The 25220-nt window shown below is 36.5% G+C and overlaps 1 protein-coding gene and 1 pseudogene across 1 annotated transcript; one reads left to right on the top strand and one right to left on the bottom strand.

Moving 5' to 3' along the window:
- The first annotated feature begins 9264 nt into the window (after positions 1-9264).
- Positions 9265-14164, top strand: LOC103445932 (NAC domain-containing protein 71-like). The gene is made up of 4 exons (XM_008384986.4): positions 9265-10140; positions 10368-10648; positions 12191-12565; positions 13538-14164. Exons 1-4 carry the CDS (start codon positions 9816-9818, stop codon positions 13778-13780), a joined length of 1224 nt encoding a protein of 407 aa, XP_008383208.3. The 5' UTR covers positions 9265-9815; the 3' UTR covers positions 13781-14164.
- Positions 14165-19554: 5390 nt separating this feature from the next.
- LOC114827318 (transcription repressor MYB6-like) lies at positions 19555-24803 on the bottom strand (annotated as a pseudogene).
- Positions 24804-25220: the final 417 nt, after the last annotated feature.

Here is a 25220-nt window from a genome sequence, read left to right as displayed (position 1 = left end):
GTTGAGAACGAATCTCATATTATTGAGATGAGAGACCTTACATGTGCTTATAAGTACTTAATATACTGTTTATATTACATAATAATTTTATAGCATAACCTCAACTTTTACCGCGTAGATAGAAGGATTCTAATTAGACTAGTAATTTAGTATCCATCTTCGTAAATCTTGCTTTGTGAAGATTCTAATCATGCGCGACTCAGTTAATCTGTATGAGAGTCTTATACAGAGAGAGACCAGTCAAAGATTTGTATCGTAATCATTAAAGATGTTAGTATGTCTTTACCCAAATGAAAATGATATTTTAAGGAAAGGGACTAAAGGTTCAATATAGAACACAAATTGGTAAAGAAAAAGCAGTTTGGATGGCAGGAAAAATAAAAGGAAAATCATTATAAAGAAAAAGAAGACTGTGACGGTGTGCCAGGTAGATTTGTTCAGATGATCATGGGTCCCTCATCAAGTCATCAACTGTTGAATGTTAAAAGTGTTCTTTTCCCTTTGTGATGAAAAATAAAAAAGATCAGAATTATCCGATGGCCCCATCAAATTCATCCATTGTAAAGCTGAAAATGAAAGAAAATTATAAAAACTAAATATCTCATCCAATTTGTAGTGTGATCATGTGGTCTTGTTTGTACTATAACTTGTTCTTCAATTATGTGGTCATGTTTGCACCATAACAACTTATTTTTCCTTGAGATTACTGTGATATACCTTTTAGTTTTAATCAAAGGCGACAGAGAGATATATTGATAAGGGAAAGATTACAAAGAGGGAGCAGTCACTGCTCATAATTACAATCTGCAAATAAAACATCTAAAATGAAGTCAGGTTCAGTTGACAGCTTCCAACCTTGTTTGGCAAGCATCCCGAGGTTGAAAGCATGTAGAACCGTGCAACAAGACCATTAAGTTCATCACATAAATATTTAGGTAAAAGAAAACAACTCATGGCGTAGAGAGGGATTGCTTGAGCAACCACCTTGACAAGGATTTCCTTTCCAACTTTGGAGACGCTTCCAGAGGCATTCTTTGATAAAATTAAAACATTGTCCCCTATTTCTCCCCCATATCCTTAATTTTGAGAATGAGAGAGAACAATTTATATGAAACTAAATTTACTATCATGTGACGTTTTGATTTAATAATGCAATATAGTATTTTTGGAACAAAAGGCTATAGTGATGATGATCTCGATCGTCCCTCTAAACCATTTCCAACAACAAGGTTTATGAGAGATTTAATTTGTGTTCTTTTAGCAAATTCTTTGTTAATTATTACTTGTATGTTCATGTTGAAATGCAAATGTTTCAAAACTGAAAAGTATCATTTGATGCTGCGACTCATATCATTACTACTTTTATTTGTCCAGTGCCATGTACGAAGTACGTATGGACAGAATTGAATTGGGGTCCATTTTTAGACAAGTATTATACTTTGGATAAAATTATTTGTGCCGTAATCATATACCATTTGAATGCATATTTATGTTTCCATTTGATTTTCATGCTAAAATATTGTATTAATCAATCCATTGCGATCCACTTTCGTGGAAAAGTAGATCATCGTCATCATCATCAATCGTATGTTATACAAAAAGTACCAATACATGTATTGTTCATAGCTTTAGTTTTAGGGAAGGCTCTGTTATTTGTCCTTCAAGGCAACCGAGAATTGTCTGCAAAGCGTACGATGTCCCTATAAGAGAATATAGCTACTATATTTAAAGTATATCTATCAACTTTATATCTTGTCCTCTTTGATATTTCTTATTCACGGTGATCTAGATCAAGTTAACATACGATTTCTCTTCAGTTAAGTGTGATTTAAACCTAATGAACTTCCATTTTCTTAGTCCTTTTTGTTCCACGTATTTTACACTATTCGATCTCTAGTTTTTCCGATCGACTTCATGTGCATTCTTTAACATCAATTGATATACATTGGCTACGAAAGACACACTTGTAGACTAAATTAGCTGAATTGGATGGATTAAATTGGTGAATAAATCGTTAAACAAAAGGTCATAAAAATGTGTTTAAACCTATTTATTAGGTTGATAATTTTGGTTGATTCGGATCAATGGTATACCATAATATTGATTTAACCATGATTTTATAATGCAATGGACACACCCCGACCTAGATCGAGGCATGCTGGCCGTCACGTGAGGGTGACGTAGCCATGTGCAGAGTGTGGAAGCAATATTACTATATGAAATGCGAATAAATAAAAACCAAACCAACTAGAGCACTAAATAAGATAAGGTGAAGGACGAGAATAAGTGTGACTACACATAACTAGAGCGTAGGTATCCTAGGTGTAGTCCAGCAGGACAATTACTAATTATACAATACCAAAGACGGTCCTACATTTATGATAATCTGTCAGAGTTGCCGTGAATTTCTCGTGAGCCATCAACGAGCACTCTTACCTAAAACCTGGAGGGGTGCAAAACAGAAAATGTGAGTGGGCAAAAACAAAGCTTTTCAAAACCATTTCACTATCAAAAATAGTAACCTCTCACTGTAAAACCTGTATAATTCCCAGAAAATAGCATATACGATTATACCCCAAAATCATATTCAAAATAGAAAATCCACCGAAAATACCATGTCAAATCTCAGTAAGAAATAAGCAAGCCAGGTGAAGTAAATGAATATGAAATAGTATGCAAGCCGGAGTCACATAACGTGACATGTACGGCTGGATCTATAACTCATCAACTAGTTCTCTGCACACAAGTCGGAACCACCTAAAGTTGTCTGTATGACAGGCTGGGTGTAAATAAGTACACTCAAGTGCTACGGTCACGTGAAGGCTGCGCGAAGTATCGCAAGTCACCTACGAGTTGGAACCACCTAAAATGGTCTGTATGACAGGTTGACACTTGCCTTGGATCCAAGGTGAGCGTGTGGTACGAGAGGTGAACGATCACGTGAAGGCTAGGCCCTGTCCTCGGGCGGAGCACTAACACTGGGGTGCAGGATAATAAGCTTGAAATATATTTCAGCAGTAATGTACTCATTACCATCACTACCATCAATATACTCACATGTAGCTTACCTGAGCGTCCACAGCGTTGAGCAACAATATATATGTAACCATAATAATGCACAATTAAACATAGAGAGCATTTGACATGGCATTTCAAAGTATCAAACCATTTAATTAAGTTTTCTGGGAAAAATACCAAGTGTATATATATATATATACTGAAACCCAAAAGCCCACTCACTGATATGTGGAAGGGTCGTAACCCCGAGCCTTACTTGACTGTGCTCGTCCTTAGGATAGGTCTCACCTATATGCGAAACAATTATTTAAACATTATTTTTAAGCACATAATCAAAACTAGGTAATAACTTCTCATACATTGCTCAATTGGGGGTATTTGAATATACCACCATAACCTACTCAACCTCAGGAACATCCTCATATTTTTAGAAAAAAATTTCAACCACTCACGCGCCTGCCAAGGCACAGCTAGACGCGCGGCCCATACGCAGGCACGTGCCTAGCACACTGACTGATTCCCTAACGGCGTTAGGGAATATTCCGTTAAATACTAGAATATGCCGTTAAATATACCTGACGCTGTTAGAATATTCCGTCAACTTTGAAGGAATATTCATCTTCTTCTTCGGCGAGTCACCAAATTCCGTCGCCGTCGCCGTCTGTGTTACTGGAAACTGGAAAACTGAAAAACTTCAATATCTCTTTCAATTCAACACCAAATTCCATTAAATTTTCAGCAAAGTGAAGCTCTCAACGATGAGAACATGATCTTACCTTTCACAGGTCCTAAAATCAAAGGAAACTTGTCGGAAATTTTTTTGAAAAATCGGCCAAACCTGCAACTCGAAGAACCCAAGTGTTCTAATGTCAAAACTGCTCCAAAATGGTTCCCAGGTACTAGAGAAGTTAGAAAAATACCTTTTAGGTCCCTAAACTGGGTAAAACCTTTGCGATCACGTCAAAGCTACAGAGCACTTTGCCGGAGCTCGCGAGTTCCTAGGGTTTTCGAGGTCTTCACATCCAACCAACGGTATGGATAGACTCCTGAGCTCGCAAGGAGTCCAAAAATTATCTAATCTAACTCGATCCACGAGTGATGAGGTAGTTTGAGAGGGTGACCGTACGGGTTGTACGGACAAGGGAAGAAAATCGAGAGGGAGAGAGAGAGAGGTCAACGTGGGAGTGTGTGGTCCAAATGATCCCCATCTAAATTCCTTACATTCTAATTGAGTCCAAATAATTAGGACCTAAAATGATTGGTTCACTTCTTTTAACTCCCTACCTTTCCTTCCTTAGCCAATTATTCAATTACGACGCAACGCTTAGGGTAAAATCGTCATTCCACACTAACGAGGACAAAATAAATTATGTTTCGGGACAGGCTATCACACAATCATGTTGTCACATTAAATCTAAGTTAATAGTATAAATAGAATGCCCAAGACATAACAATCAACATTGTTGCAGTAGTAAGAACGTAATTTTGTGACCTCATCATTATTATGTAATATTGGACAATAAACTTTTTGGTAAAAACTAAACTTTTTGGTAAAAACTAAACTTTTTGGTAAAAACTCTTGAGAAAAAAATAACAATGTTATTCTCAATGTACATTTGTAATCTTGACTATTATTGTAAATTACTTATGTAAAAATTGAATAACTATTCACTGAATAAGAATGTTCTTTTTCTATTAGGAAAATGCTTGGCTTTAAAGAATGAGGAGGAGAAATTCCTCCTAAAAACACTTTTGTGTTTATGATAAAAGAAGTTGATATTATAAATTACTATTTATATATCATGTCTGTAAAAATTCAATTAAAACTAAAGTAGTATAGTAAATCAACTATAACAAATAGATTTTTTATTTTTTAAGGGAAACTTCTCGAGTGTGATGGAAAGATATTGACTAATAGTGGCAACCCCTTCAACTTTCGGAATAAGCATCACAAAGTTACAATTACCATGGGGATATAACCAACCTCGCTTAAAACAAGTCGTGAACAAAAGCAATAACATCCAAACCAACAATATCCTAACAAGACTGATAAAACCATCTGGTCTTAGTACACTGTCCATAGAAAACACTACACTATTAATTTCGCCAACTGAAGATAAAGAACAAAGGATTGGAGTTTCTACCTTACTAACCATAGGCGGAATTACACTATAAACATCATCAGTTCTAGAAGGCTTGAAGGGGAATAATATAAAGATTGATAAAAATTTGCCACATAATCAACAATATTAGTCGAAGAAGAGAGCACATTATCACAATCCCAAAGAGTAGCAATTCTCGAAGATGAAGACCTACCATGAGCATAAGCATGAAAAATGCAGTATTACAATCACCCTTAGTAAGCCATTTGACTCGGGCTCGGTCTCGCTAGAAAGATTCTTTCGCACGTAGAGAATTAAGAATAGTTGTCTTAGCTACAAATTCTTCATCAAACTTATCTTGAGTAAGCCTATAGGAAGCAATAATATTTTGAATAATTCTCAGATTCTCCCTAGCAAGCATTTCGAAGAAAATCACAAAAAAATATTATAATTCCAATCTCGAAGACAACATTTAAGCCTTAAGTTTTTGTAACATAACAAAAATGGGATAACCATATGTAATAGTAGACTACTAACACCTAGCCACCACATCCATAAAACCAGAATGCAAAGTCCACATGGATTGAAATAGGAAAGGACGAAGGCCTCCAAGTAAAAAAATCAAGGCCGAAAAACAAGACAATTATGATCAGAGGCTACTTTTGGAAAAGAAGAACAACTAGTGTGAGGCCAACACATAGATATTGATCAAGGCGCCTCACCATGTGACCATCACTACTACAAAATTACCTATAACTAACGGTCCAAAAATCAACAAGAAAACATAATTTATGTCGGTTAATAGGTAAAAATCCGACATAAACTCATGCAATGTCGGATTAAAGACTTTTGATGTCGGCCCTAACCGACACCACCTAACAATTCGATCAATAAAATAACAACTATACTATCGCCCATAAGCTACACCACAAACTATTAATAATAAAAAAATAAAAAAATTCCTACCACAAGTAAACAGCTCCATGAGTTATTGAGGAAACACGACTGTTTTCAGTGAATCTATCACTAATGCACTCGGAAAAAAAAGAAACAAAAACATGTCATTTATTTAGTTTGAAGGTGGATTTTTCTTTTGTTCTTAGAGCAGGTCAAGTTCCAAATGGTCCACATGTATCTTCAAATGATACATGCATTCCATATCCATTCACATACGTTGCCTATCTAGCAAAATCTCAGCATAGATGAGTGTATACCTTTCATATCCGAAGATGTGTCAGCTGATAATTTGTTTGCCTTTGGATCTACAACTTCAACATTTCCTTTTCTCGGATATACCCTAGGTCCAAGTGTCCTACACAAACAAGGTAGAAATATGAGACATGCCGTGATACATAACCATATTTTTTAAGATCAAACCTATAGCATGTACAAACAAGTTTTCTTACCTTTTGTTTGATTGGAACTGTGATTTAACCAAGCCACTCTTTGCCATTTCCCTTGCGGAAACCAGATTAGCCATTGTTCTGCTCACAACCAGAAATAAGGAGTTCACATTCATAGATTTAATGCATGTCGAGCTCACATCAGTGAAGGGAAACCAAAAAAGATTATTACCTTTCTTGTAGATTAGCTGAGATCAGACGTTTGGGGACGAGTACCGTGATTGTTGGACTTATGCATCTTTCTTGGGTTGTATTTGCAGTCGCTGTATATGTATCAGCAACAGATTTTTTGACACGTCCCAACCCCGATATCCCCAAATATCAGGGTAGGCACATATTGGCCGACACCCAAGGGTGACGAAGCCATTTTAAACATGCAAACGAAGAAAATAAATAATTAAAAAGAAATATGTCGATGTGGAACATGTTTCAAGCATACAACTAATCAAGGAATATATGGAAGAATTACAATAAAATATATGAATAAAGGAGTGGATCCTACACTGTAAAGACTTGAAAATACCCACGCAAAGATGCCCTGACGCCGGGATCATGTGCTTCGAATCTAAATCCTTAAAGGGATGCAAAACAAAAGGGTGAGTGGACCAAAGTTTATAATAATAATAATAATAATATAATAAATAATAAATAATAAAATCACATATTAAAAAAAAATTATAAAACCGTAATTTTAGGGACGGGTTGTTACATTTTTTACCCTTTTTGTTTCGGATCTGAGTTGTTGGAGTGTTATTCTGCCTTTTCCTATTATTTCTTCGGTGGATCCAGAAACTCATACACAAATCAAACAAGCATGTGTTAGTTTGTGTCTTATTTATGTATAAAAATCATCAAATGGACATATATTCAACAATGGTATGGTCGATGTTTACCTTTGTGGGAAGATTGGAGCTTAGATGTGCCTACATTTCCATGGCAGACTCGTTAATTTTGGATTTTTGCAGAGAAGAGTGAGTAATGAGGTGCGGCTAGGGTTCTCCATTATAGGGAAATGAGATGCAGCTAGGGTTCTGATATTAAAGGCAGAGAAGGCTGAGAGAAATGAGAGAGGGTTATGATATTATTGAGAAATGATATATAAAGAACACCAACTTGCCGGCTACAATCAACAGGAAATTTTAAAATATTTAAAAATAATTATTAATGTCGGGTATAAACGACACGATTTTCTTTTTAACCGACATTAACTTTATGTCGGTTGAAAGCGACACAATTCTTTTTTTATACGACACTACCATTTAAAAAGATTAAAAACTATGTTGGTTATAAGCAACATTAAGAGTCTATGTCGGTTATAAGCGACATATACAGTTTTTGTTGGTTATAACTGACAGTAATTCTGACACCATGTAAAGTGGCTGCTAGAAATGTCTAATCCACCACTATATTATATAAAACCGACACCAACCACCGACACAATAAACCACTTTTGTAGTAGTGCATGAACATCCCGACCTTTAGCCCCAGGTATAAAATCACCAACAGTGTCGATATGAGTAAATTCATAAAACCCAGCAATATTGTATAAATCCACATAAGAAGTTCGAGCTGGCAAACAACCACCCACTTGTTCATGAGCGCTAAGAACAACATTAAAGTCGCCAATTGCCATCTAAGGTACAGTAGTATAAGAACAAATACCCAAAAAATCACACCATAATTTTCGACGTCGGCAGCATAGACAATAGTGAAATGAGAAAGAACACCACCAAAAGAAGTCTGAATAGTAATATGTTGTGTAGTAGAAGAAATCACATAATGAGAGCAACAAGTAGGAGAATGTACAATCCACATATTACGCAAAAAGTCACCCTTGTGGTTAACAACAGTTAAAGATAAATCCAATGAATCCCAAAAAGCAAGAGAGATAGAACCAAGAGTAACTACAGGTTCAAAGATGCAAACCAAATCCGCATGATGAGAATGAAAAACATTAGAAAGCTCTGTATGTGTATTAGAATTGCCGGCTGAGTTTGTAATACTTTTATAGATTTCTATCATTTTCTTTTATACAATTTGATAACTAAACAATTTTATATTTTATTGATTTTTTGCAGAGATAATTTTTACATAATAATTTTTAATATTAATAGTTCCGATTATAAGCAAAAAATTTTGTGAATCGACCAAGAAGTATTTTGAACAGAAATCACTCCTCATCCTTGACGAGTGAAATTGAACTCTTTTTTTATTCAAGTAATAAGCATGTTATTCATAATGCATTTTTATAATCAAATTTGTACATGCAATTTAACTAGTAAGCTATTTATGAACTTCAGTGTGGTTTCTTTGATTCAGAAACCGTGGTTGATGAGAATTGATTTCATGATGACCTCATTCAATCAACTTCACTGCATGTAATTCAAATATATTAATTGCATTGCTTTATCCACAAATCTCTAAAACAAGATTGCATAGCATGAATGGCACAAACCTATAAAAGGCTTGTCATAATTAATAGCAGTTTTAAAATAGGAGGAGCTTCCCCCTTTTCTCTTACATACGGCCTACGTTTATGGTCTCCAGAAGACGTCATCCAACTATCTAACAGCTACTACAATCTCAAGGGTGGTGTTAGAGAAACCAAAATTTAAAATTATTTTTTATAGATCACATGATGTAACAGTTGATAGTTAGATTTTTTTTATATAAATTATTAATAAATGAGCTTAATCATCAATTGCCACATCATATAATTTACAAAATATGATCTAAAATTTGGTCTTCCTAACAAAATAGAAAATGTTCATAATGCAAACCTAATCTATACCTGGGTATACAAAGAAAAGAATATGAGAATGGATTGCAGAATACCCAAAAAAAAGCTGTGAAAAATGAGAACGTTGTTGATTAAAGTATTCGGTAGTACAATACATCAAATATTGTATGTATAAAAGTAGATAGAGTACTGTATATAATAGGGTTTGCGATTGCAGAATGATTATTAAAATAGAGGATTAGGGCATGGTATTGCGTGTTTAGGGTATGGACGGTTTAGTGGACCCAGACAGCCTTTTGAGAGTGCCACTGTATTTTGTTAGTTTGTGAGCAGACAAAAGAAGGGAAGCTTCTTATCCCTCTCTCTGGGTTTTCACACAAAACCTTACATAGAATCTCTTCAAAAGCCAAGATCCAAATATCACCATCCTAATATTCCCTCTCTTTTCAACCCCACTTCCCAGTCTTTAACTACCAAAAAAACCACTCTCTCTTGGATCTGATCAATCATGGCAACATTAATATAAGTAATACTTTGGAAATCGAAGGGCAAATGTCTGTAGCTTTGATGCCAACAGTGGCCTATATAGTCCATTGTCGCGCAAGCCAGTTTAGTTCAAGTCCAGAGTTTTGCTCGCTCGCTCTCTCTCTCTCTCTCTCTCTCTCTCTCTCTCTCTCTGTGTTTAACTTCATCTCTCTCACACTCTCAGAGAGTACTGCAATGGCACCCATGAGTCTTCCTCCTGGATTCAGATTCCACCCAACAGATGAAGAGCTTGTTGCTTACTATCTAGATCGAAAAATCAATGGTCGCACCATTGAGCTAGAAATTATCCCAGAGGTCGACCTCTACAAATGTGAGCCATGGGATTTACCTGGTATGTACTTGATTTTGTTTTGTGCCTCATGTAAATATATAATTCTAGTATAATAATAATATTTCAAGCAAACATGATAAAAGAAGTTGAGGTTTTATCAACCATTTAGAAAAATATAGAATAATCCAATACTTTAAAATTCACACTCTTAACTCTTTAATCCATTACAATAGGAATACAGAATTTCTCTTACTGTACATAAGTTTGACATATTCTGTTTACTGTAGATAAGTCGTTTCTTCCGAGCAAAGACATGGAGTGGTACTTCTACAGCCCGAGGGATAGGAAGTACCCCAACGGGTCGAGAACGAATAGGGCTACTCGAGCTGGGTACTGGAAAGCGACTGGGAAAGACCGGGCGGTGAACAGTCAGAGGCGTGCTGTCGGCATGAAGAAGACATTGGTTTACTATAGAGGTAGAGCCCCCCATGGTATTAGAACCAACTGGGTTATGCATGAGTACCGGCTGGTCGATTCTGTGTGTGGCAATGGGTCATCATCTATAAAGGTATATATAAGTACGCAATATACTTGTAGTAGATCATTAGTTGTATGGTTTAGTATGCATCTAATTCCCTCCATTTTCCTTTTTGCTTAAAATTGGTAAATATAAGCATTTTTGGAGTTAGAAAATCTAATGACAATGATTTAATATAAGGGCTAGCTGCTTGAATTCACTGAAGAGAATTTACTTAAACTGTTTCATAAAGAGTGTGCAACTGTTGGTGTTTAAGACGCGCAAGAGAGAGAGTTGTACCCTTATAATTAGGGTTTGGTGACTTTAAAAAAAAAAAAAAATTAGAGTTTCTGATATCTAAAGAAAGTTAATTATACACCATTATCGTAACTACCATACAAGAATTATTGTAATTAGGGTTTCCAATTAAGTATATGAATCCAGTGCTTGACTGATATATTAAAGAGCGCATCCCAGTATGCACTTTAACTAGTGTACAAAACAGTTAGCTAGAAACATTAATTGAATCTGAACATCTTCCTGTATAATATCATTATATCTATATACTGGTCACAATTTACGCCATCATTCGTACATATGTAATGTCTATGGACTCGAATAAAAGCAAAATTCAATGTCACTCTTTGTACTTTTTCTTTAATTTCTTTCTTGTCCTTTAAAAGGAATTAGCTTATCAACATGATGATTAAAGACTCTTCAGTCTACACTTTAGGTGTACTTGCTAGTATCTTTTTCTAGACTTTAGCATCACACATATTTCTGCTCTATTTTCCCCTTTTCTTTCTGTGCTTGCTTTTCATTTATAGAAAGAGATCATATTCGGATATCTTCCTCCAAATCCCATGAATCAAGTGATCCGGGTCCTTGAAATTTGAAATAACGGCAAAAAATTATTATATCTTTTAAATTTTTTTGCTAACTTCTCTGTTTTTAGTCGTTGGATCAAATTTTAAGGGTCCAAATCACTTGATCTGTAGGCTTCGGAGAAAGAGATCCGAAGAGTCTTTGTTATGCTTACTAGTGAATCACATATCGAGGAAAGGAAGAACCTTATGCTTATAAGTAATTAAGTTACTATTCATATTGCCAATTACTTTTATGGTGGATCCTCAACTTTCTTTATGGTATTAGAGTAGGTTGGTCTATGTGTGAAATCCAATGGCCACACATGCTCTACGTCAACCAATTTGTGTTGTCCAAGTGTTTAGCTTGAAAATTCGCCACACGTGAGGAGGCGTGCATGTGAGGTTCGTGCATGTTATCCGCGTGTTTGGCTTGAAAATTCACCACACGTGATGGGGAGTGTGTGGATGTGAAGATAAAAGAGTTTCACATCGGTGAAAGAATAAACCTTACAAGGGCTTATAAGAGCTTGGACTACTCCCCATATTGTCAATTGATTTTATGGTGGAACCCCAACTTTCTTCACTTACATGTATATATGTAATTTTAGCATACCATGTTTAACTTATTGGTTGATTTGTGGAACTCCAACTTTCTTCACTTACATATATGCATATATGTAAGTTTAGCCAGCCATGTTTAACTTGTTGGTTATTTTGAATTACACAGGATTCTTACGCATTGTGCCGAGTGTTCAAGAAAACAATACAAATGCCCAAGAGTAACAAAGAATACACGCCGATTGGGATTAACAATGCAGACAATGATTCAATATGGGTCTCCAATGAACAATTGTTAGGGGAAGACACTAGTGGCATTAATGAGGGAGCTTCAAGAGGGATTGAAACTGATCAAGATGAGAATGATTCCAACCATGATTATCCCAAATTTCTATCTGACACCTCTTCTTCAGATCTCACTCAAGGCACACCTACTGAAACTGGCATAGCTGATGATTTACAAGCTCCATTTGCTTCTGATGAAGCAAACAGTTCAGCTGATCTATACTCTTTTGGTGTCCACTGCTCCTCAGATCTACTTCAGGTTTGTACAAAGTACTATTTACAAATTCATTTTCTTCAGGACAATACATTTACGCACTCATAATAGATAATGGTACATAACAATCTATATGTTATGTTATCAAACTATTAATTTAAACATTATATTTAAACAGACATGACTGCATGATTAATAATTCAAATTAATAGTTTTGCGACCGTCTAGTAAGAGAGACCCCTACATATATAACAAAATAATATGCTCTTTTAAAGTCTTTTTAAATCTTCATGATATCATTGCTTCCTTTTGCGAAGGCACATTTTGGGAAATATTCTACTTTTGTATATAGCTAATCTGCTTTACATATACTCTCCAAGGCTTCATGTTCACACCCCATACATATAATTTTAAGATCAAGCTACGTAAATGAACCATGATCATGGGCACATTCAAACACGCACAAACCTCCTATGATTGGTTGGAAGTGGCCCACAAAACAAGGCCTTAGAGTTTTCTTTTGATCTTAAAGTAACAAAAGTTGCAAGTAATGAGTTATATCCTTTTGCTAAAGCTTCATTCAAAAATCTTTATAGTAGACTGACTCAAATGGGCTTTCTTCATCAACATCTATAACTTCTTTTGACTGACTCAAACATATTTCTTCCTAATTTTCCTCTTAGTGCTCCTCTCCATTTTCTTTATCCCCAATGCCTTTTCGTTTTAGTCATCTCTCCCTAACAATTTGAACGCTTCCCTATTTCTCTTTTCTGAAAGACAAAAAAACTGTTTAAAAATGATTTTATATATTAAAATTCCAGTAATTGCTTCAATGAAATTCAGTATATAATTTGTTCACAATAATCTTCGTCATGTTATTTTCCATATACATGTCTAGTTAATGTGTGCGTGCATGTGTATGAACCAAAACAGAGTTTAAGTTTGCATCTTGATTTCTTTGTTTAAGACTCATGTGATTAATACCAATTTATTGTAATTGTCTGCCAAATAATGCAGGAAACATATATACCGCCCAATGCGAGCTCACTGAATACCTATCAATTTCCTTACCCACCCTTAGAACTTGAAGACTTCCCGCAGATCAATTTAGCTGCAGAGACAAACACAGCAAAGCCAGAAATCATCGACAAGTACATGTCGTACGACAAGTTCAAGGATTACATGAATGGATCATTTGAAGAGATCTTCTCTTTATGTTCATCTCAAGACAACTCTGTGGCCCTCTCCATGCAAGACTAAGTACTGCATACTAACACTCATATTTTCATACTTCAATTCATTGACACAAAGGTAGCTAGAAATAAAATATAGTGTTCCATTGGCTAAATAACCAGAAGTGGTGGATTTATATTGCCAGAAAATGAGATCATTATGATAAGGCTATATATAATGTACTTCACAATAGAGAATGAAGTACTTTATATTACTCCCAAGGCATACAATCATTTTTTTTTTCGTTTATAATTTTCCTTGTATTGGCTCCCCCCTTTTGCATGTTGGTGTTGAATCGTGCTAGGTCAATTTTGGGAAGGGAAATGGATAAGCAGATTATATTGTGACGGTGTTATTTGAAAGAAAATGATTATTGGAATAAATATATTGTATGTGTCCCTCATTGGAAAATGGTTTACTATATAAACATGGATTATAGACTTAAAGTATAGCACTTAATTAAGTAACCAGTCAGATAACCACGAGACTTGGAGAAATAACTCAATGATGATGGTCGAGGATTTGAACTAATCAGGTTCTCTTAGAACCGTAGTTCTGATACAATATTAGACAACTACTGAAGGTCCAATTCCTCATGAAATATATGCTTTGGGCAGTTACTCTCGCTGTCTTGCTGTTAAGTTTTCGCTGGGAAATGGTCAAAGAGTCGCCAAAAAGTTGGTTCCCTTGCCACAAGATACCTCAAAACGTGTAAAATCTGGAAATTTTGGCGAGAATGTTTGAAATGGTATCAGGCATGGTGTTTTGGTTGATATTCTTCGATAGAAGTTGAAGCTTTTTCTAAAAACTGAGTTTTTCTTTCAAGAGAGAGAGAGGAAGAGCAAGAGTCAGTATCTTTTTCATATCAAAAACCATAAAGATTACAAGGACTATATTACTCACAACTGGTCAAAAACAGATCCTACACACTAGGGACCTAGAAACCTTCTCCGGCCATTAATGGTCATCGGAGGATATCATCCATCCACTTGGAAGAAGATGGGAATGCAAAGTACAATTAAAAAGATAAGAACACCAGCTGTAAGCATTCTAAAAACAGAAAATGGAACTAGCCGTTGCACATTTGAACCTAACAGCTACTTGCTAAACATAGCAAGTTCTTCATCTCTTCGATTTCAGTATTCTCTTCACTTCTTTATGCAGGATTGTCATTTGCAGTTCGATATTAAGCTAGTATGCAGCTTAAATCTCAACAGCCTCTCCTAAGCTGCTTACTGGCTTAACTCCAAGTCTCAATCTCAACTGATTAAATCTATCTTTTGGCAAAGCTTTTGTAAATATGTCTGCAAGTTGTTCTTCACTTCTGCAGAACTGCAACTTGATCACCCCTTCTTGCAGAGCTTCCTTTATGAAATGATACCGCCTGTTTATGTGTCTAGTTCTCTGATGAAATACAGGATTTTTGACCATAGAAATTGCTGACATATTGTCACAAAATAAAGGTGTTGCCTCAGTTTGCATTTCCCCAAAATCATCAAGAACGAATCTCAACCAAATTGACTGTGCAGTTGCCTCAGCTGCTGAAACATACTCAGCTTCAGCAGTTGACAATGCAACTGTGTTTTGTTTCACAGAAGCCCAAGAAAATGCCCCACTGCCAAAGCTGAATGCATAACCTGAGGTGCTTCTGCTATCATCTTCACTGCCTGCCCAATCTGCATCACAGAATCCAATGAGGATTGCAGACTTATCTTTCACATACTCAATGCCATAGTTTAGGGTCCCTTGCACATATCTCAGTACTCTTCTTGCAACTCCCAAATGCTTCTTAGTCAGACCATTCATAAACCTTGATAACAAACTTGCAGCATACATCAGATCAGGTCTAGTTGCTGTTAAATACAGTAGACTTCCCACTATTTTTCTGTAAAGTCCTTCATCGGCTAATTCACTCCCATCTACTTTCTTTAGCTTTTCACCAGTGGGCAAAGGAATAGAAACTGGTTTGCAATCTTCGAGCCCAAATTTCACAAGTAAAGACTTAGCATACTTACTTTGGTGTATAAACACACCTTGATCAGTTTGCAGTATTCCCATACCTAAGAAGTGATGTAGAAGGCCGAGATCAGACATTTCATATCTCTCCATCATTTCCCTTTTGAACTCACTGAGCATCTTGTCGCTACTTCCAGTATATACAATGTCATCAACATAAATTGACACAATTATCAACCCTCCTTCATCATCAGATCTTGTATATAGTGTGGCTTCACTTGTGCTTCTTTTGAACTTACACAAAGAGAGATATGCATCAATCTCACTGTACCAGGCTCTAGGTGCCTGTTTAAGTCCATATAAGGCCTTCCTTAACTTATAGACCTTGTGACCTGCATTTGCCAACTCAAAACCCTCAGGCTGCTCAACATACACCTCTTCATCAAGCACACCATTTAGGAATGCTGACTTAACATCCAACTGAAACAACTTCCAACCCTTTTGTGCTGCAAGAGCAATGAGTGTTCGAATTGTATCTAACATTGCCACCGGTGCAAAGGTTTCATTGTAGTCTATCCCAGGTTTCTGTGCATAACCTTTTGCCACAAGTCTGGCCTTGTGTTTTTGAACTGTTCCATCCAGATTTAGCTTAGTTTTAAACACCCATTTCACACCTATAACAGGTTTATTTATAGGCCTATCAACAAGCTCCCAGGTATTGTTTTTTCAATCATTTCCAACTCTGCATTCATAGCCTCCTGCCAGGCTATTTCACTTGCTGCTTCTTGATAGTTCTCTGGTTCTATAATGCACATGTGACACCTTGCATATATATCTTCCAGAGTTCTCAACTTTACTGGGGTGAAGCTAGGTGTGGAGCCTTGACTGTGACTTCCACCATTATCTTCAACCAACTCATCCACAATAGTGTGTGAATGAGAACCTTCAACATTGTCAAACTGGATTTCATCGGTTTGTTCCTCTCTAGCTTCTTCTGTAGAGTCATTTCCTTCAAGATTGAGAGGTATTGAGATAGATTCTACTTGATCACTTTTCCAATTCCATGACTGGTTTTCACTAAAAATTACACTTCTTGAGAGTACTATTTTCTTAGATTGCAGATCATACACTCTATACCCCTTTTCACAGCTTCCATATCCCATGAAAACCCCTTTTCTGGATTTCTCATCAAATTTGTGCCTCAGATGTGATGAGACATGAGTATAGCAGATACACCCAAATACCTTCAGGTGCTTAATTCCAGGCTTCCTGCCTGTGAATGCTTCAAAAGGTGTCTTATCTAGGACAGATGTTGTAAAACATCTATTTTGAAGGTACACAGCTGTACTTACAGCTTCTGCCCAGAAAGACACAGGGATTCCTTTCTCAGCCATCATGGATCTTGCCATTTCACAAACTGTTATATTTCTTCTCTCAGCAACTCCATTTTGCTGAGGTGAATATGCAATTGTCAGTTGCCTCTCCATTCCCATGCTTGCACAGTAATCCATAAATTCATGTGAGGTGTATTCACCACCTCTATCACTTCTTAGCTTCTTCAAACTGAACCCATTTTGCAGTTCAACAAAAACTTTGAATTTTTTGAACACATTGAAGGTATCAGATTTGTTTCTGAGAAAGTATACCCAACACATTCTTGAGAAATCATCAATGAATGTGATGAAGTACCTATTCCCTCCAATGGATTCGTTTTGCATAGGTCCACACAAATCTGTATGCACCAATTCAAGTGGACAGCTTGCTCTCCACGTTTTTTCTTTGTCAAAAGGTTCTCTGTGGTGCTTGCCTGACACACAACCTTCACACACATCTCTCATTTCTGTCAAAACAGGTAGTCCAAGTACCATTTCCTTCTGCTGCATCTTCTTCATGCTAGTGAAGTTCAGATGTCCAAGCCTTCTATGCCATAACCATGAATCTTCAACCATAGATGCTTTTCTTGCTGCAGGGGTTATAGACTCTAGTGAAAGAGGAAAACATCGATTTCCTGCCATGATCACTTTTGCTACAACATTGTTAAGCCTGCTATCATCAAAGATTACTGCCATATTACCCCCAAATAGGACATAGTAACCATGCTCTATCATTTGGCCTACACTCAGTAAGTTTTCATCCAAACCTGGAACCAGCAACACTTCATTTATATATCTTTTCCCACGCTGAGTTTCAACCACTAAAGTGCCTTTTCCAGTTGCTTGTACAAGATCACCTGTGCCCATTTTAACTTTACAGGTCACAGATCTGTCAAGGTTTATTAAAGCAGACTCTTGTGATGTCATATGGTTGCTGCAAGCACTATCCACAAACCACACACTTCTATCTTGCATAATTGATGAGTGACAAGCGTAGAACATGGTTCCTGTAGTTACTTCTTCTTCCCTTGCATAGTGGGCAACTTGCTTGTGACTATCACAGTCCTTTGCAATATGACCAAAACAATTGCACTTTCCACATTTGGGTTTTCCTTTGTATCTGCACACACCAAAATGATATTTTTGACACACTTGACACTGTGGTTTCACAGAACTTTGACTACTGCTTCCTTGCTTGTTCTGTGAATTGAATCTGTTATTCCAATTTCCTCCAGAATTGTTGTTCCAGTTCCCACTTAGAGACCAATTTGATCCTTTCTTGTTTTGTCCCTGCCACTTTTGATTTGGCCTACTTTGTGAACCCTTGTAGGTACCAGTGACTTGATTATTTCCAATTCTGAGACTACTAAAAGCCCTCTCAGTTCCTGTCAATTTATCCCTTTCATCATGCAAGTCTTCCCTTTTATCATATACTTTGACAGATGCAATGACTTCTTCAACTCTAATAGCATCCAGATCTCGAGTTTCCTCAATAATGGACACAATGGATTTATACCTCCTACTTAGACTCATCAATAGTTTCTGCACAATTCTTTGTTCAGTCACATCTTCACCAAGAGATTTCAAATTGTTCACAATTCCAAAAAACCTACCCAAATAGTCATCTAGGTTTTCACTATCTGTCATTCTCATATACTCAAAATCAGCCCTAATTGCTTGAAGTTTTACAGCTCTTACCTTTTTATCTCCTCTGAACTCTCTTCTTGGAATGTCCCAAGCCCATTTTGCAGTATTCTCATTTCTGATACGAGGAAAGAACTCATCTGTTATAGCTCCTTGTATGATACTCAACGCCTTGGCGTTTTTGATTCTGTCTTCTCTGGAGATGGTGGGTGGTTCCACTGGAACATGCTCAATCTCACTTCCTTCCTCTCCAGAGGCTTCTTCCTCCACGGAAACCTGCTGCGGTTGCACTCCGAGTTCTACTACATCCCATAGGTCTGCGCTATGAGGATAGTCTCCATCTTGACAGCCCAAAAATCGTAGTTTGCACCATCAAACTGTGGAGTTCGTAAATCTCCACCGGAAGAACCTGATCCCACCATTTTCTTAGTGAGTATCAGTGAATCAACCAATAAGGAACCACCTTTATCCCTTCTGAGACCTTTTTTCAAGAAGAACCTCTCTCACAGCTTTACGCCCCTCTCTGGAATCAGACCTAGTGCTCTGATACCATGTTTGAAATGGTATCAGGCATGGTGTTTTGGTTGATATTCTTCGATAGAAGTTGAAGCTTTTTCTAAAAACTGAGTTTTTCTTTCAAGAGAGAGAGAGGAAGAGCAAGAGTCAGTATCTTTTTCATATCAAAAACCATAAAGATTACAAGGACTATATTACTCACAACTGGTCAAAAACAGATCCTACACACTAGGGACCTAGAAACCTTCTCCGGCCATTAATGGTCATCGGAGGATATCATCCATCCACTTGGAAGAAGATGGGAATGCAAAGTACAATTAAAAAGATAAGAACACCAGCTGTAAGCATTCTAAAAACAGAAAATGGAATTAGCCGTTGCACATTTGAACCTAACGGCTACTTGCTAAACATAGCAAGTTCTTCATCTCTTCGATTTCAGTATTCTCTTCACTTCTTTCTGCAGGATTGTCATCTGCAGTTCGATATTAAGCTAGTATGCAGCTTAAATCTCAACAGAGAAAAGTTCAATAAAGTATGCACGCAAAACAAGTCTAATATCTCCATGCAAAATTACACATAGAGTTCAGATCCTGCGATATTTCTTCACACGACTTAAGTGTAGACTCGACAAAGCTAAAATCAATACTAGAACTTTCAAATATTGAAGCATGATCCATATCCTCAATACGCTTAATTTCCATCTGATCCAAGAGCGTCTCATTTTCTTGCTGTAGAACTGCTTCTCCCTTTGACTGCTCTCCCAATAGTATTCTTGGTGCTTCAAAGGGATCAGCACCAGAAAGCCAGATGTTACAATTTTCCAAGAGACCAAACACTGATAGGTTCACCGAGGAAGACGACCATGAAGAGGGAATATTATTGATCAGTGTGCTGTGATCAGTGGATGGTTGATGAGGTAACCTGGTGATGTCATTGAAGGTAGGATCCTCAACTTTAGTCCAAGAAGCATTACTAGGGTTTTGATCAAGATCATGATATTGATCAGTACGTAATGTCACATTAATAGGTGATGCATTTATTTCTGTGAAAGGCACTTGAATGGGTTGCTGTTGACTATGTAATTGCAGTAGTGGTGATTGGCTACTGCTTGCAACCTTGTTAGAAGCTGATCTCTGATGATGAGAATTAGGAAGCAAGTTATGGGTTTTTGGGTCCAAACCTTGTTACATGAGCTTTTTCTTAATTCATGAATTCCAGAAATTCTTCACCTCATTGTCTGTTCTTCCGGGGAGATGCTTGGCAATCTGAGCTCATCTGTGACAACCAAACCAAACAACATCAAATTGCGATGAATCCACCTTTTCTTTCGCCTTTTTGGCATATGAAGAAATAGAGTAATGTTAGAGAGAACACATTTAATTCACACTCACTACTAGAAAATCTTATTTTGCCGACAAATTCTAAGCCGACAGAGTAAAATTTTATCGGCACAAGAGTCCTCTACCGACTAAAATTTTAATTTGTCGACTAAATATTCAAGCCAAAACCAATTTATAGCATTAATTTTAGCTGAGAAAATTCGAATGTTAACCGACCATCATTTTGTCGGCATAAATGCAATGTCCCGACTAGTTTAATTTTGACGGGTAAATTGTCCTTCCCTGCTATCTTAGAATACTAGACGACGATTTCGGGGCAACAAAAAATATTTCCTCGGCTGAGGGTAAAACTATTAACCAAAAATGAGGCGCGGAATAAAAGCGCGATTTCAAATTGGAAGCGCGGTTTCAAAATAGAAGCGCGGAGTTAGAAAAAAAGAAAGAAAAGAATTAAGCGCTTTAGTCAAGCACGAAGATGTTGTCTCTCCGTCCCACTCCTTCTCCCTCTCCCTCTCCCTGGTCGCTGCAAATACACATACCGACCGACTGCCTCCTTCCGCTGGAGATCGAAACCGACGTCAAATTCAAAGCCCTCGAAAAGGTTTTTTTTTTCTTTCCCTTCTAATTGTCATCTTCAATTCTAGTTCTGGTGCATAAACCCATCAGTTGTCTCTGTAATTCTCTTAAGGTTTTCAATTTTCTTTTTCGATTTGTTTTGTCAAAATTGAAATGGAATTTGTGGGCTTGAATTTGTATTAGGTTGCGAGCCTATTGTGTGTTATGTTTATTAGGGTGGATAAAAAAAAAAACCATCAAAGCTGCCAAGAACTCGAAGGTCAGTGATCTCTGCAAGTGATTATCTTCATTCTCCTCTCTAATTCTATGTCTGCCAGTTCAATTTGTAGAATTTAATATAGGGTTTTAAGTTGGAAAATTTAATTTAACCTTTTAAGTTGCAGGGCTTGGTGTATACGACAATTTGGATTATTAATTTTGATTGCTGATCCACTTCCTAATCCCCACATGTTATTTGTGACTCGACCGAACACAGAGGGGCGAATGTTTTGTGGAAGGGATTGAGGAACAGGGCGAAGGTTTTGGAATCTGCACTAGATGATGCTGATAGTAAAGATTCGTGTAATGCCACATCTCAATTCTTTTGTTCCAAGTAATGTTGTAATATATAACTTTTTCAATTGTGGCTTCCTGTTATCTATGATTGGTTGTGATGTTAATATTAAATTACATTCTTTTTGGTGTTCTAGCTATGTTGATCGTGGTTTCTGGTTTTGATTGTGACCAAAATTTTGTTGTGGTTGAGTCTTAGTTTACTATGTAACATGCAGGATCCGACATTGAAGAATGTTGCAAGGCAAGTGATGTAGAGAAGACGAGAGCTGCAACTGCAGTTAATAACATCTTGTCCGGAGTTAATGGCCATATTAGTTTGTGGGAAGAGATCCAGCTTATCAGGGGTAGGCCTTCTCAGTTCAGCCTTAATTTTATCTCTTACAATCTTACTGATGATTGTACTTTTTGTTTGCTTTGATATGGTTGTGTTGCCTTGCAGAACTGATCTGCACTTACCAGACATGCCTTTAGTTTATGCAAGTGATGCCTTCTTCAAATTGACAGGTAACATGTACAATGTTAGCTATTTGCCAGGATCTCTCTAAACCATTCTAAACTCCATGTTGTTTGCAAATCTTTTGAATAATCCAACATATGTAGTTGTTACACAACTCATATGTAGATGTGGTAACATGTGCAAGTCTATATTAACTTAGTCTTCTCTTCATCGAAATTATAATAATAATACTATTAAATTAGTCTTGTTATTTTTATTCCAGGTGCGCCTGATTGAAGTTAATGTAGTTGCACTTGCTTATGAGGCTGGTGATGGTGAATTTTATCTCAAGTATATCGTATAAATTATCCCTCTGTTATGTTTTCTCATCGGTTCCTAACTTGTGTTACTCTCCCATTCAGCTGATGACAAGAATATATTGTATATTTTGTCCCCCTATTGTGCACAACACACTGAGCAAGGAGCTTTGTACAGGTAAGTTTGATTGTGCTAGGAATATATTGTATGTTTTGCTTTCTCTGCCTTGTGTTTATTCCAAGTACATGGACGAATAGTTTGATTATGTCTATCCTAGACATGAGCAAGGAGCATTGTGTAAGCAATTTTGATTCCCCAATAAGTTACAATTGTCGTCATTAATACAATTTGATCAAGTTGTGAGAAATTTTTTATGTTTGAGGATTTTCTTTGTATTCTTGAGGGCTACTAATTAATCCCAGAGTTGAATATCTTTTAATTATTATTGCGTAACTTATTGTACCTTCTTTCATTCATTTTTATTTGCATCTTATTAAGGGATTAAAGAGTACCTCTCAAATGGCAGGTGGTCTGAGATGTTGATTGCAAGGTTTGAAATGTCTTTTACTATGTGCTTGATTACATGAGTACATGCTTTATCATCCAAGATGCAAGTGAAATTCAAGTCTGACTATATGCTTGATTACGGGATTACATGCTTTCTTGTTGACAAATTGGTTAAGTTTTCATTGTTTAGTGTAACTATGGTGTTAATTGCAGCCCATCCCCATTTTCTAACAGATTGTTATGTTAAAGTATCTTCAATTGAATGTATCTTTTTCATGATGTTGTGTGAATCAGTGCAGCTCCATAATGTTATTACTTATAGAAAGATTCCTAGCTACAATTTGATTGTTTCGGTTTTAAGGATGCTCTTTCTTATGTTGTCATACATAATAATTACGATTTTGTATTATTTTTGTAGGATATTATTGCGAAGCTACTGCTAAACCGATAATTGAGGAATGGGAGTAGAATAGGATTATTGTATAATATAATACTTTGTATAACCATTGTACATATACATATTACTAATCAAAGCAGCATTATTAGAAATTATTTTGTGTGTTTTCAAGCTTTTTTTTTTTAATGAATTAAAATTCTTTCCCGACAAAGCTAATTTTGTCGATAGAGTAAGGCAGTGCCGACAAAATATCTTTTCCGACGAACATATCTTGTTGGCAAAACGGTGCATTTTGTAGGCTTAAAAATCCTTTTCCGACAGAATTTTTTGTTGGGGTTTAAGAATGCCGGCAAAATATGTTTTGTCGGGAAATAACCACTTCATAGCCGACGAAATGTTGAATTTTGTCGGCTAGAGTCTTGCACGACATGCTTTGCGTGACAAAATGGCCGACAAATTTTTTCGTCGTGAAAGAGTCTTTACCGACAAATTTTGACTTTTGCCGACAAATTCATTTTATCGGTAAAGTCAAAATTTCTAGTAGTGACTATATGAGTTGAAATTAATGGTGTGGTGGTGCTACTACTAATTAATTAACAACTGAGCATAATAATTGATGTAATTCAACTACTGATCATAATCGACGGCCTCTTATCTTACATTTTTTGTTTAATAATATTATCTGTTGGGGGGGTGAGCTAGTAATAATGTGGTTCAAATTCGTCTTTTGGCGAGAATCTAACCTACGACTTTTCACTTACAATTGAAGAGGAATACTACTAGACCGTAGTACTAAGTGACTCTTATCTAACAATATTATTTGTGGGGGGGGTGGGCTAGTAATAATGTGGTTCAAATTCGCCTTTTGGCGAAAATCTAACCTAAGACTTCTCACTTACAATTGAAGAGAAATACTACTAGACCATAGTACTAAGTGACTCTTATCTAACATTTTTAAAGAAACGAAGTATTGTTTGACAAAAAATTAAAAAAAAAAAGGTTAATTAAATCCTCACTTGTTGCCCAAAATTCTGTGAACATCAATGATAGTCTGTTCTTCTTCAGGAGTAAAGGATCCCCTCTTGAGTTCGGGTCTCAAATAGTTTATCCATCTCAACCTGCAACTCTTGCCACACCTCTGCAAGCCTGCCATGACCCCGAGCTAAAAATGAAACTTTCTCACTCACAAATTCATGAACTTGAAAAATGTAATTAATCAAGTATATGTATACCTGCATGTTTTGGGACAGAACTCCAGCTGTCATGACCATGGGTGGTAATGTGTTTGCTAAGCTTCTCATCTTCTTCAGGCGACCATAGACCTCTCTTCACCTTCTGTTTGCCGCAGCAGCGGTGGCCCATCTCAGCCCAGCTTACACTCTTCCTGATTTTGTATTTCATACATGTGAAAGGCCATCACTCTAAGGGGCGGTTTCTGTGCTTGTCATTAGTAATGAATTATGTACACACAATATATGTACATATATATAGACATATACTTGTTTATAATCAGATATAAATTATGTCAGTTTTCAAACCAAATAGTAATAACAGAAATGTTTAGTAATAACAGAAATGCCACGTGACACTATTTCAGTAGTGGAGTTTGTTAGTATAGTTAGAAGGGTATTATTGTAATAGGGATATATGGCTATATAAGGGATTGTATAACTATTATTTTCATTAAGTTCAATTGAATACATTCTTTGAATTCCATCAATACAATCTCTCTGGTTGCTCTCTATCATTTTCCTCTTCCTCTGTACCAATTATCCATCTTTTACAATGTAGTTAACAAATAGATGGTCAATTATTTGATTACTTAATTAGTGTAAGAGAGAGACCCCTA

The sequence above is a fragment of the Malus domestica genome, chromosome 10, assembly GCF_042453785.1.
Source record: "Malus domestica chromosome 10, GDT2T_hap1".
In the NCBI taxonomy this organism is placed as follows: domain Eukaryota; kingdom Viridiplantae; phylum Streptophyta; class Magnoliopsida; order Rosales; family Rosaceae; genus Malus; species Malus domestica.
This window is presented reverse-complemented; position numbering and strand designations above follow the sequence as displayed.

What these genes read in the sequence shown, in the direction of transcription:
- LOC103445932 (XM_008384986.4), top strand. Translation starts at nt 9,816, where the DNA reads ATGTCTGTAGCTTTGATGCCAACAGTGGCCTATATAGTCCATTGTCGC. An exon ending in ATGGGTCATCATCTATAAAG is followed by an intron (nt 10,649 to 12,190) that starts GTATATATAAGT and finishes TGAATTACACAG; the next exon opens with GATTCTTACGCATTGTGCCG. An exon ending in GCTCCTCAGATCTACTTCAG is followed by an intron (nt 12,566 to 13,537) that starts GTTTGTACAAAG and finishes CAAATAATGCAG; the next exon opens with GAAACATATATACCGCCCAA.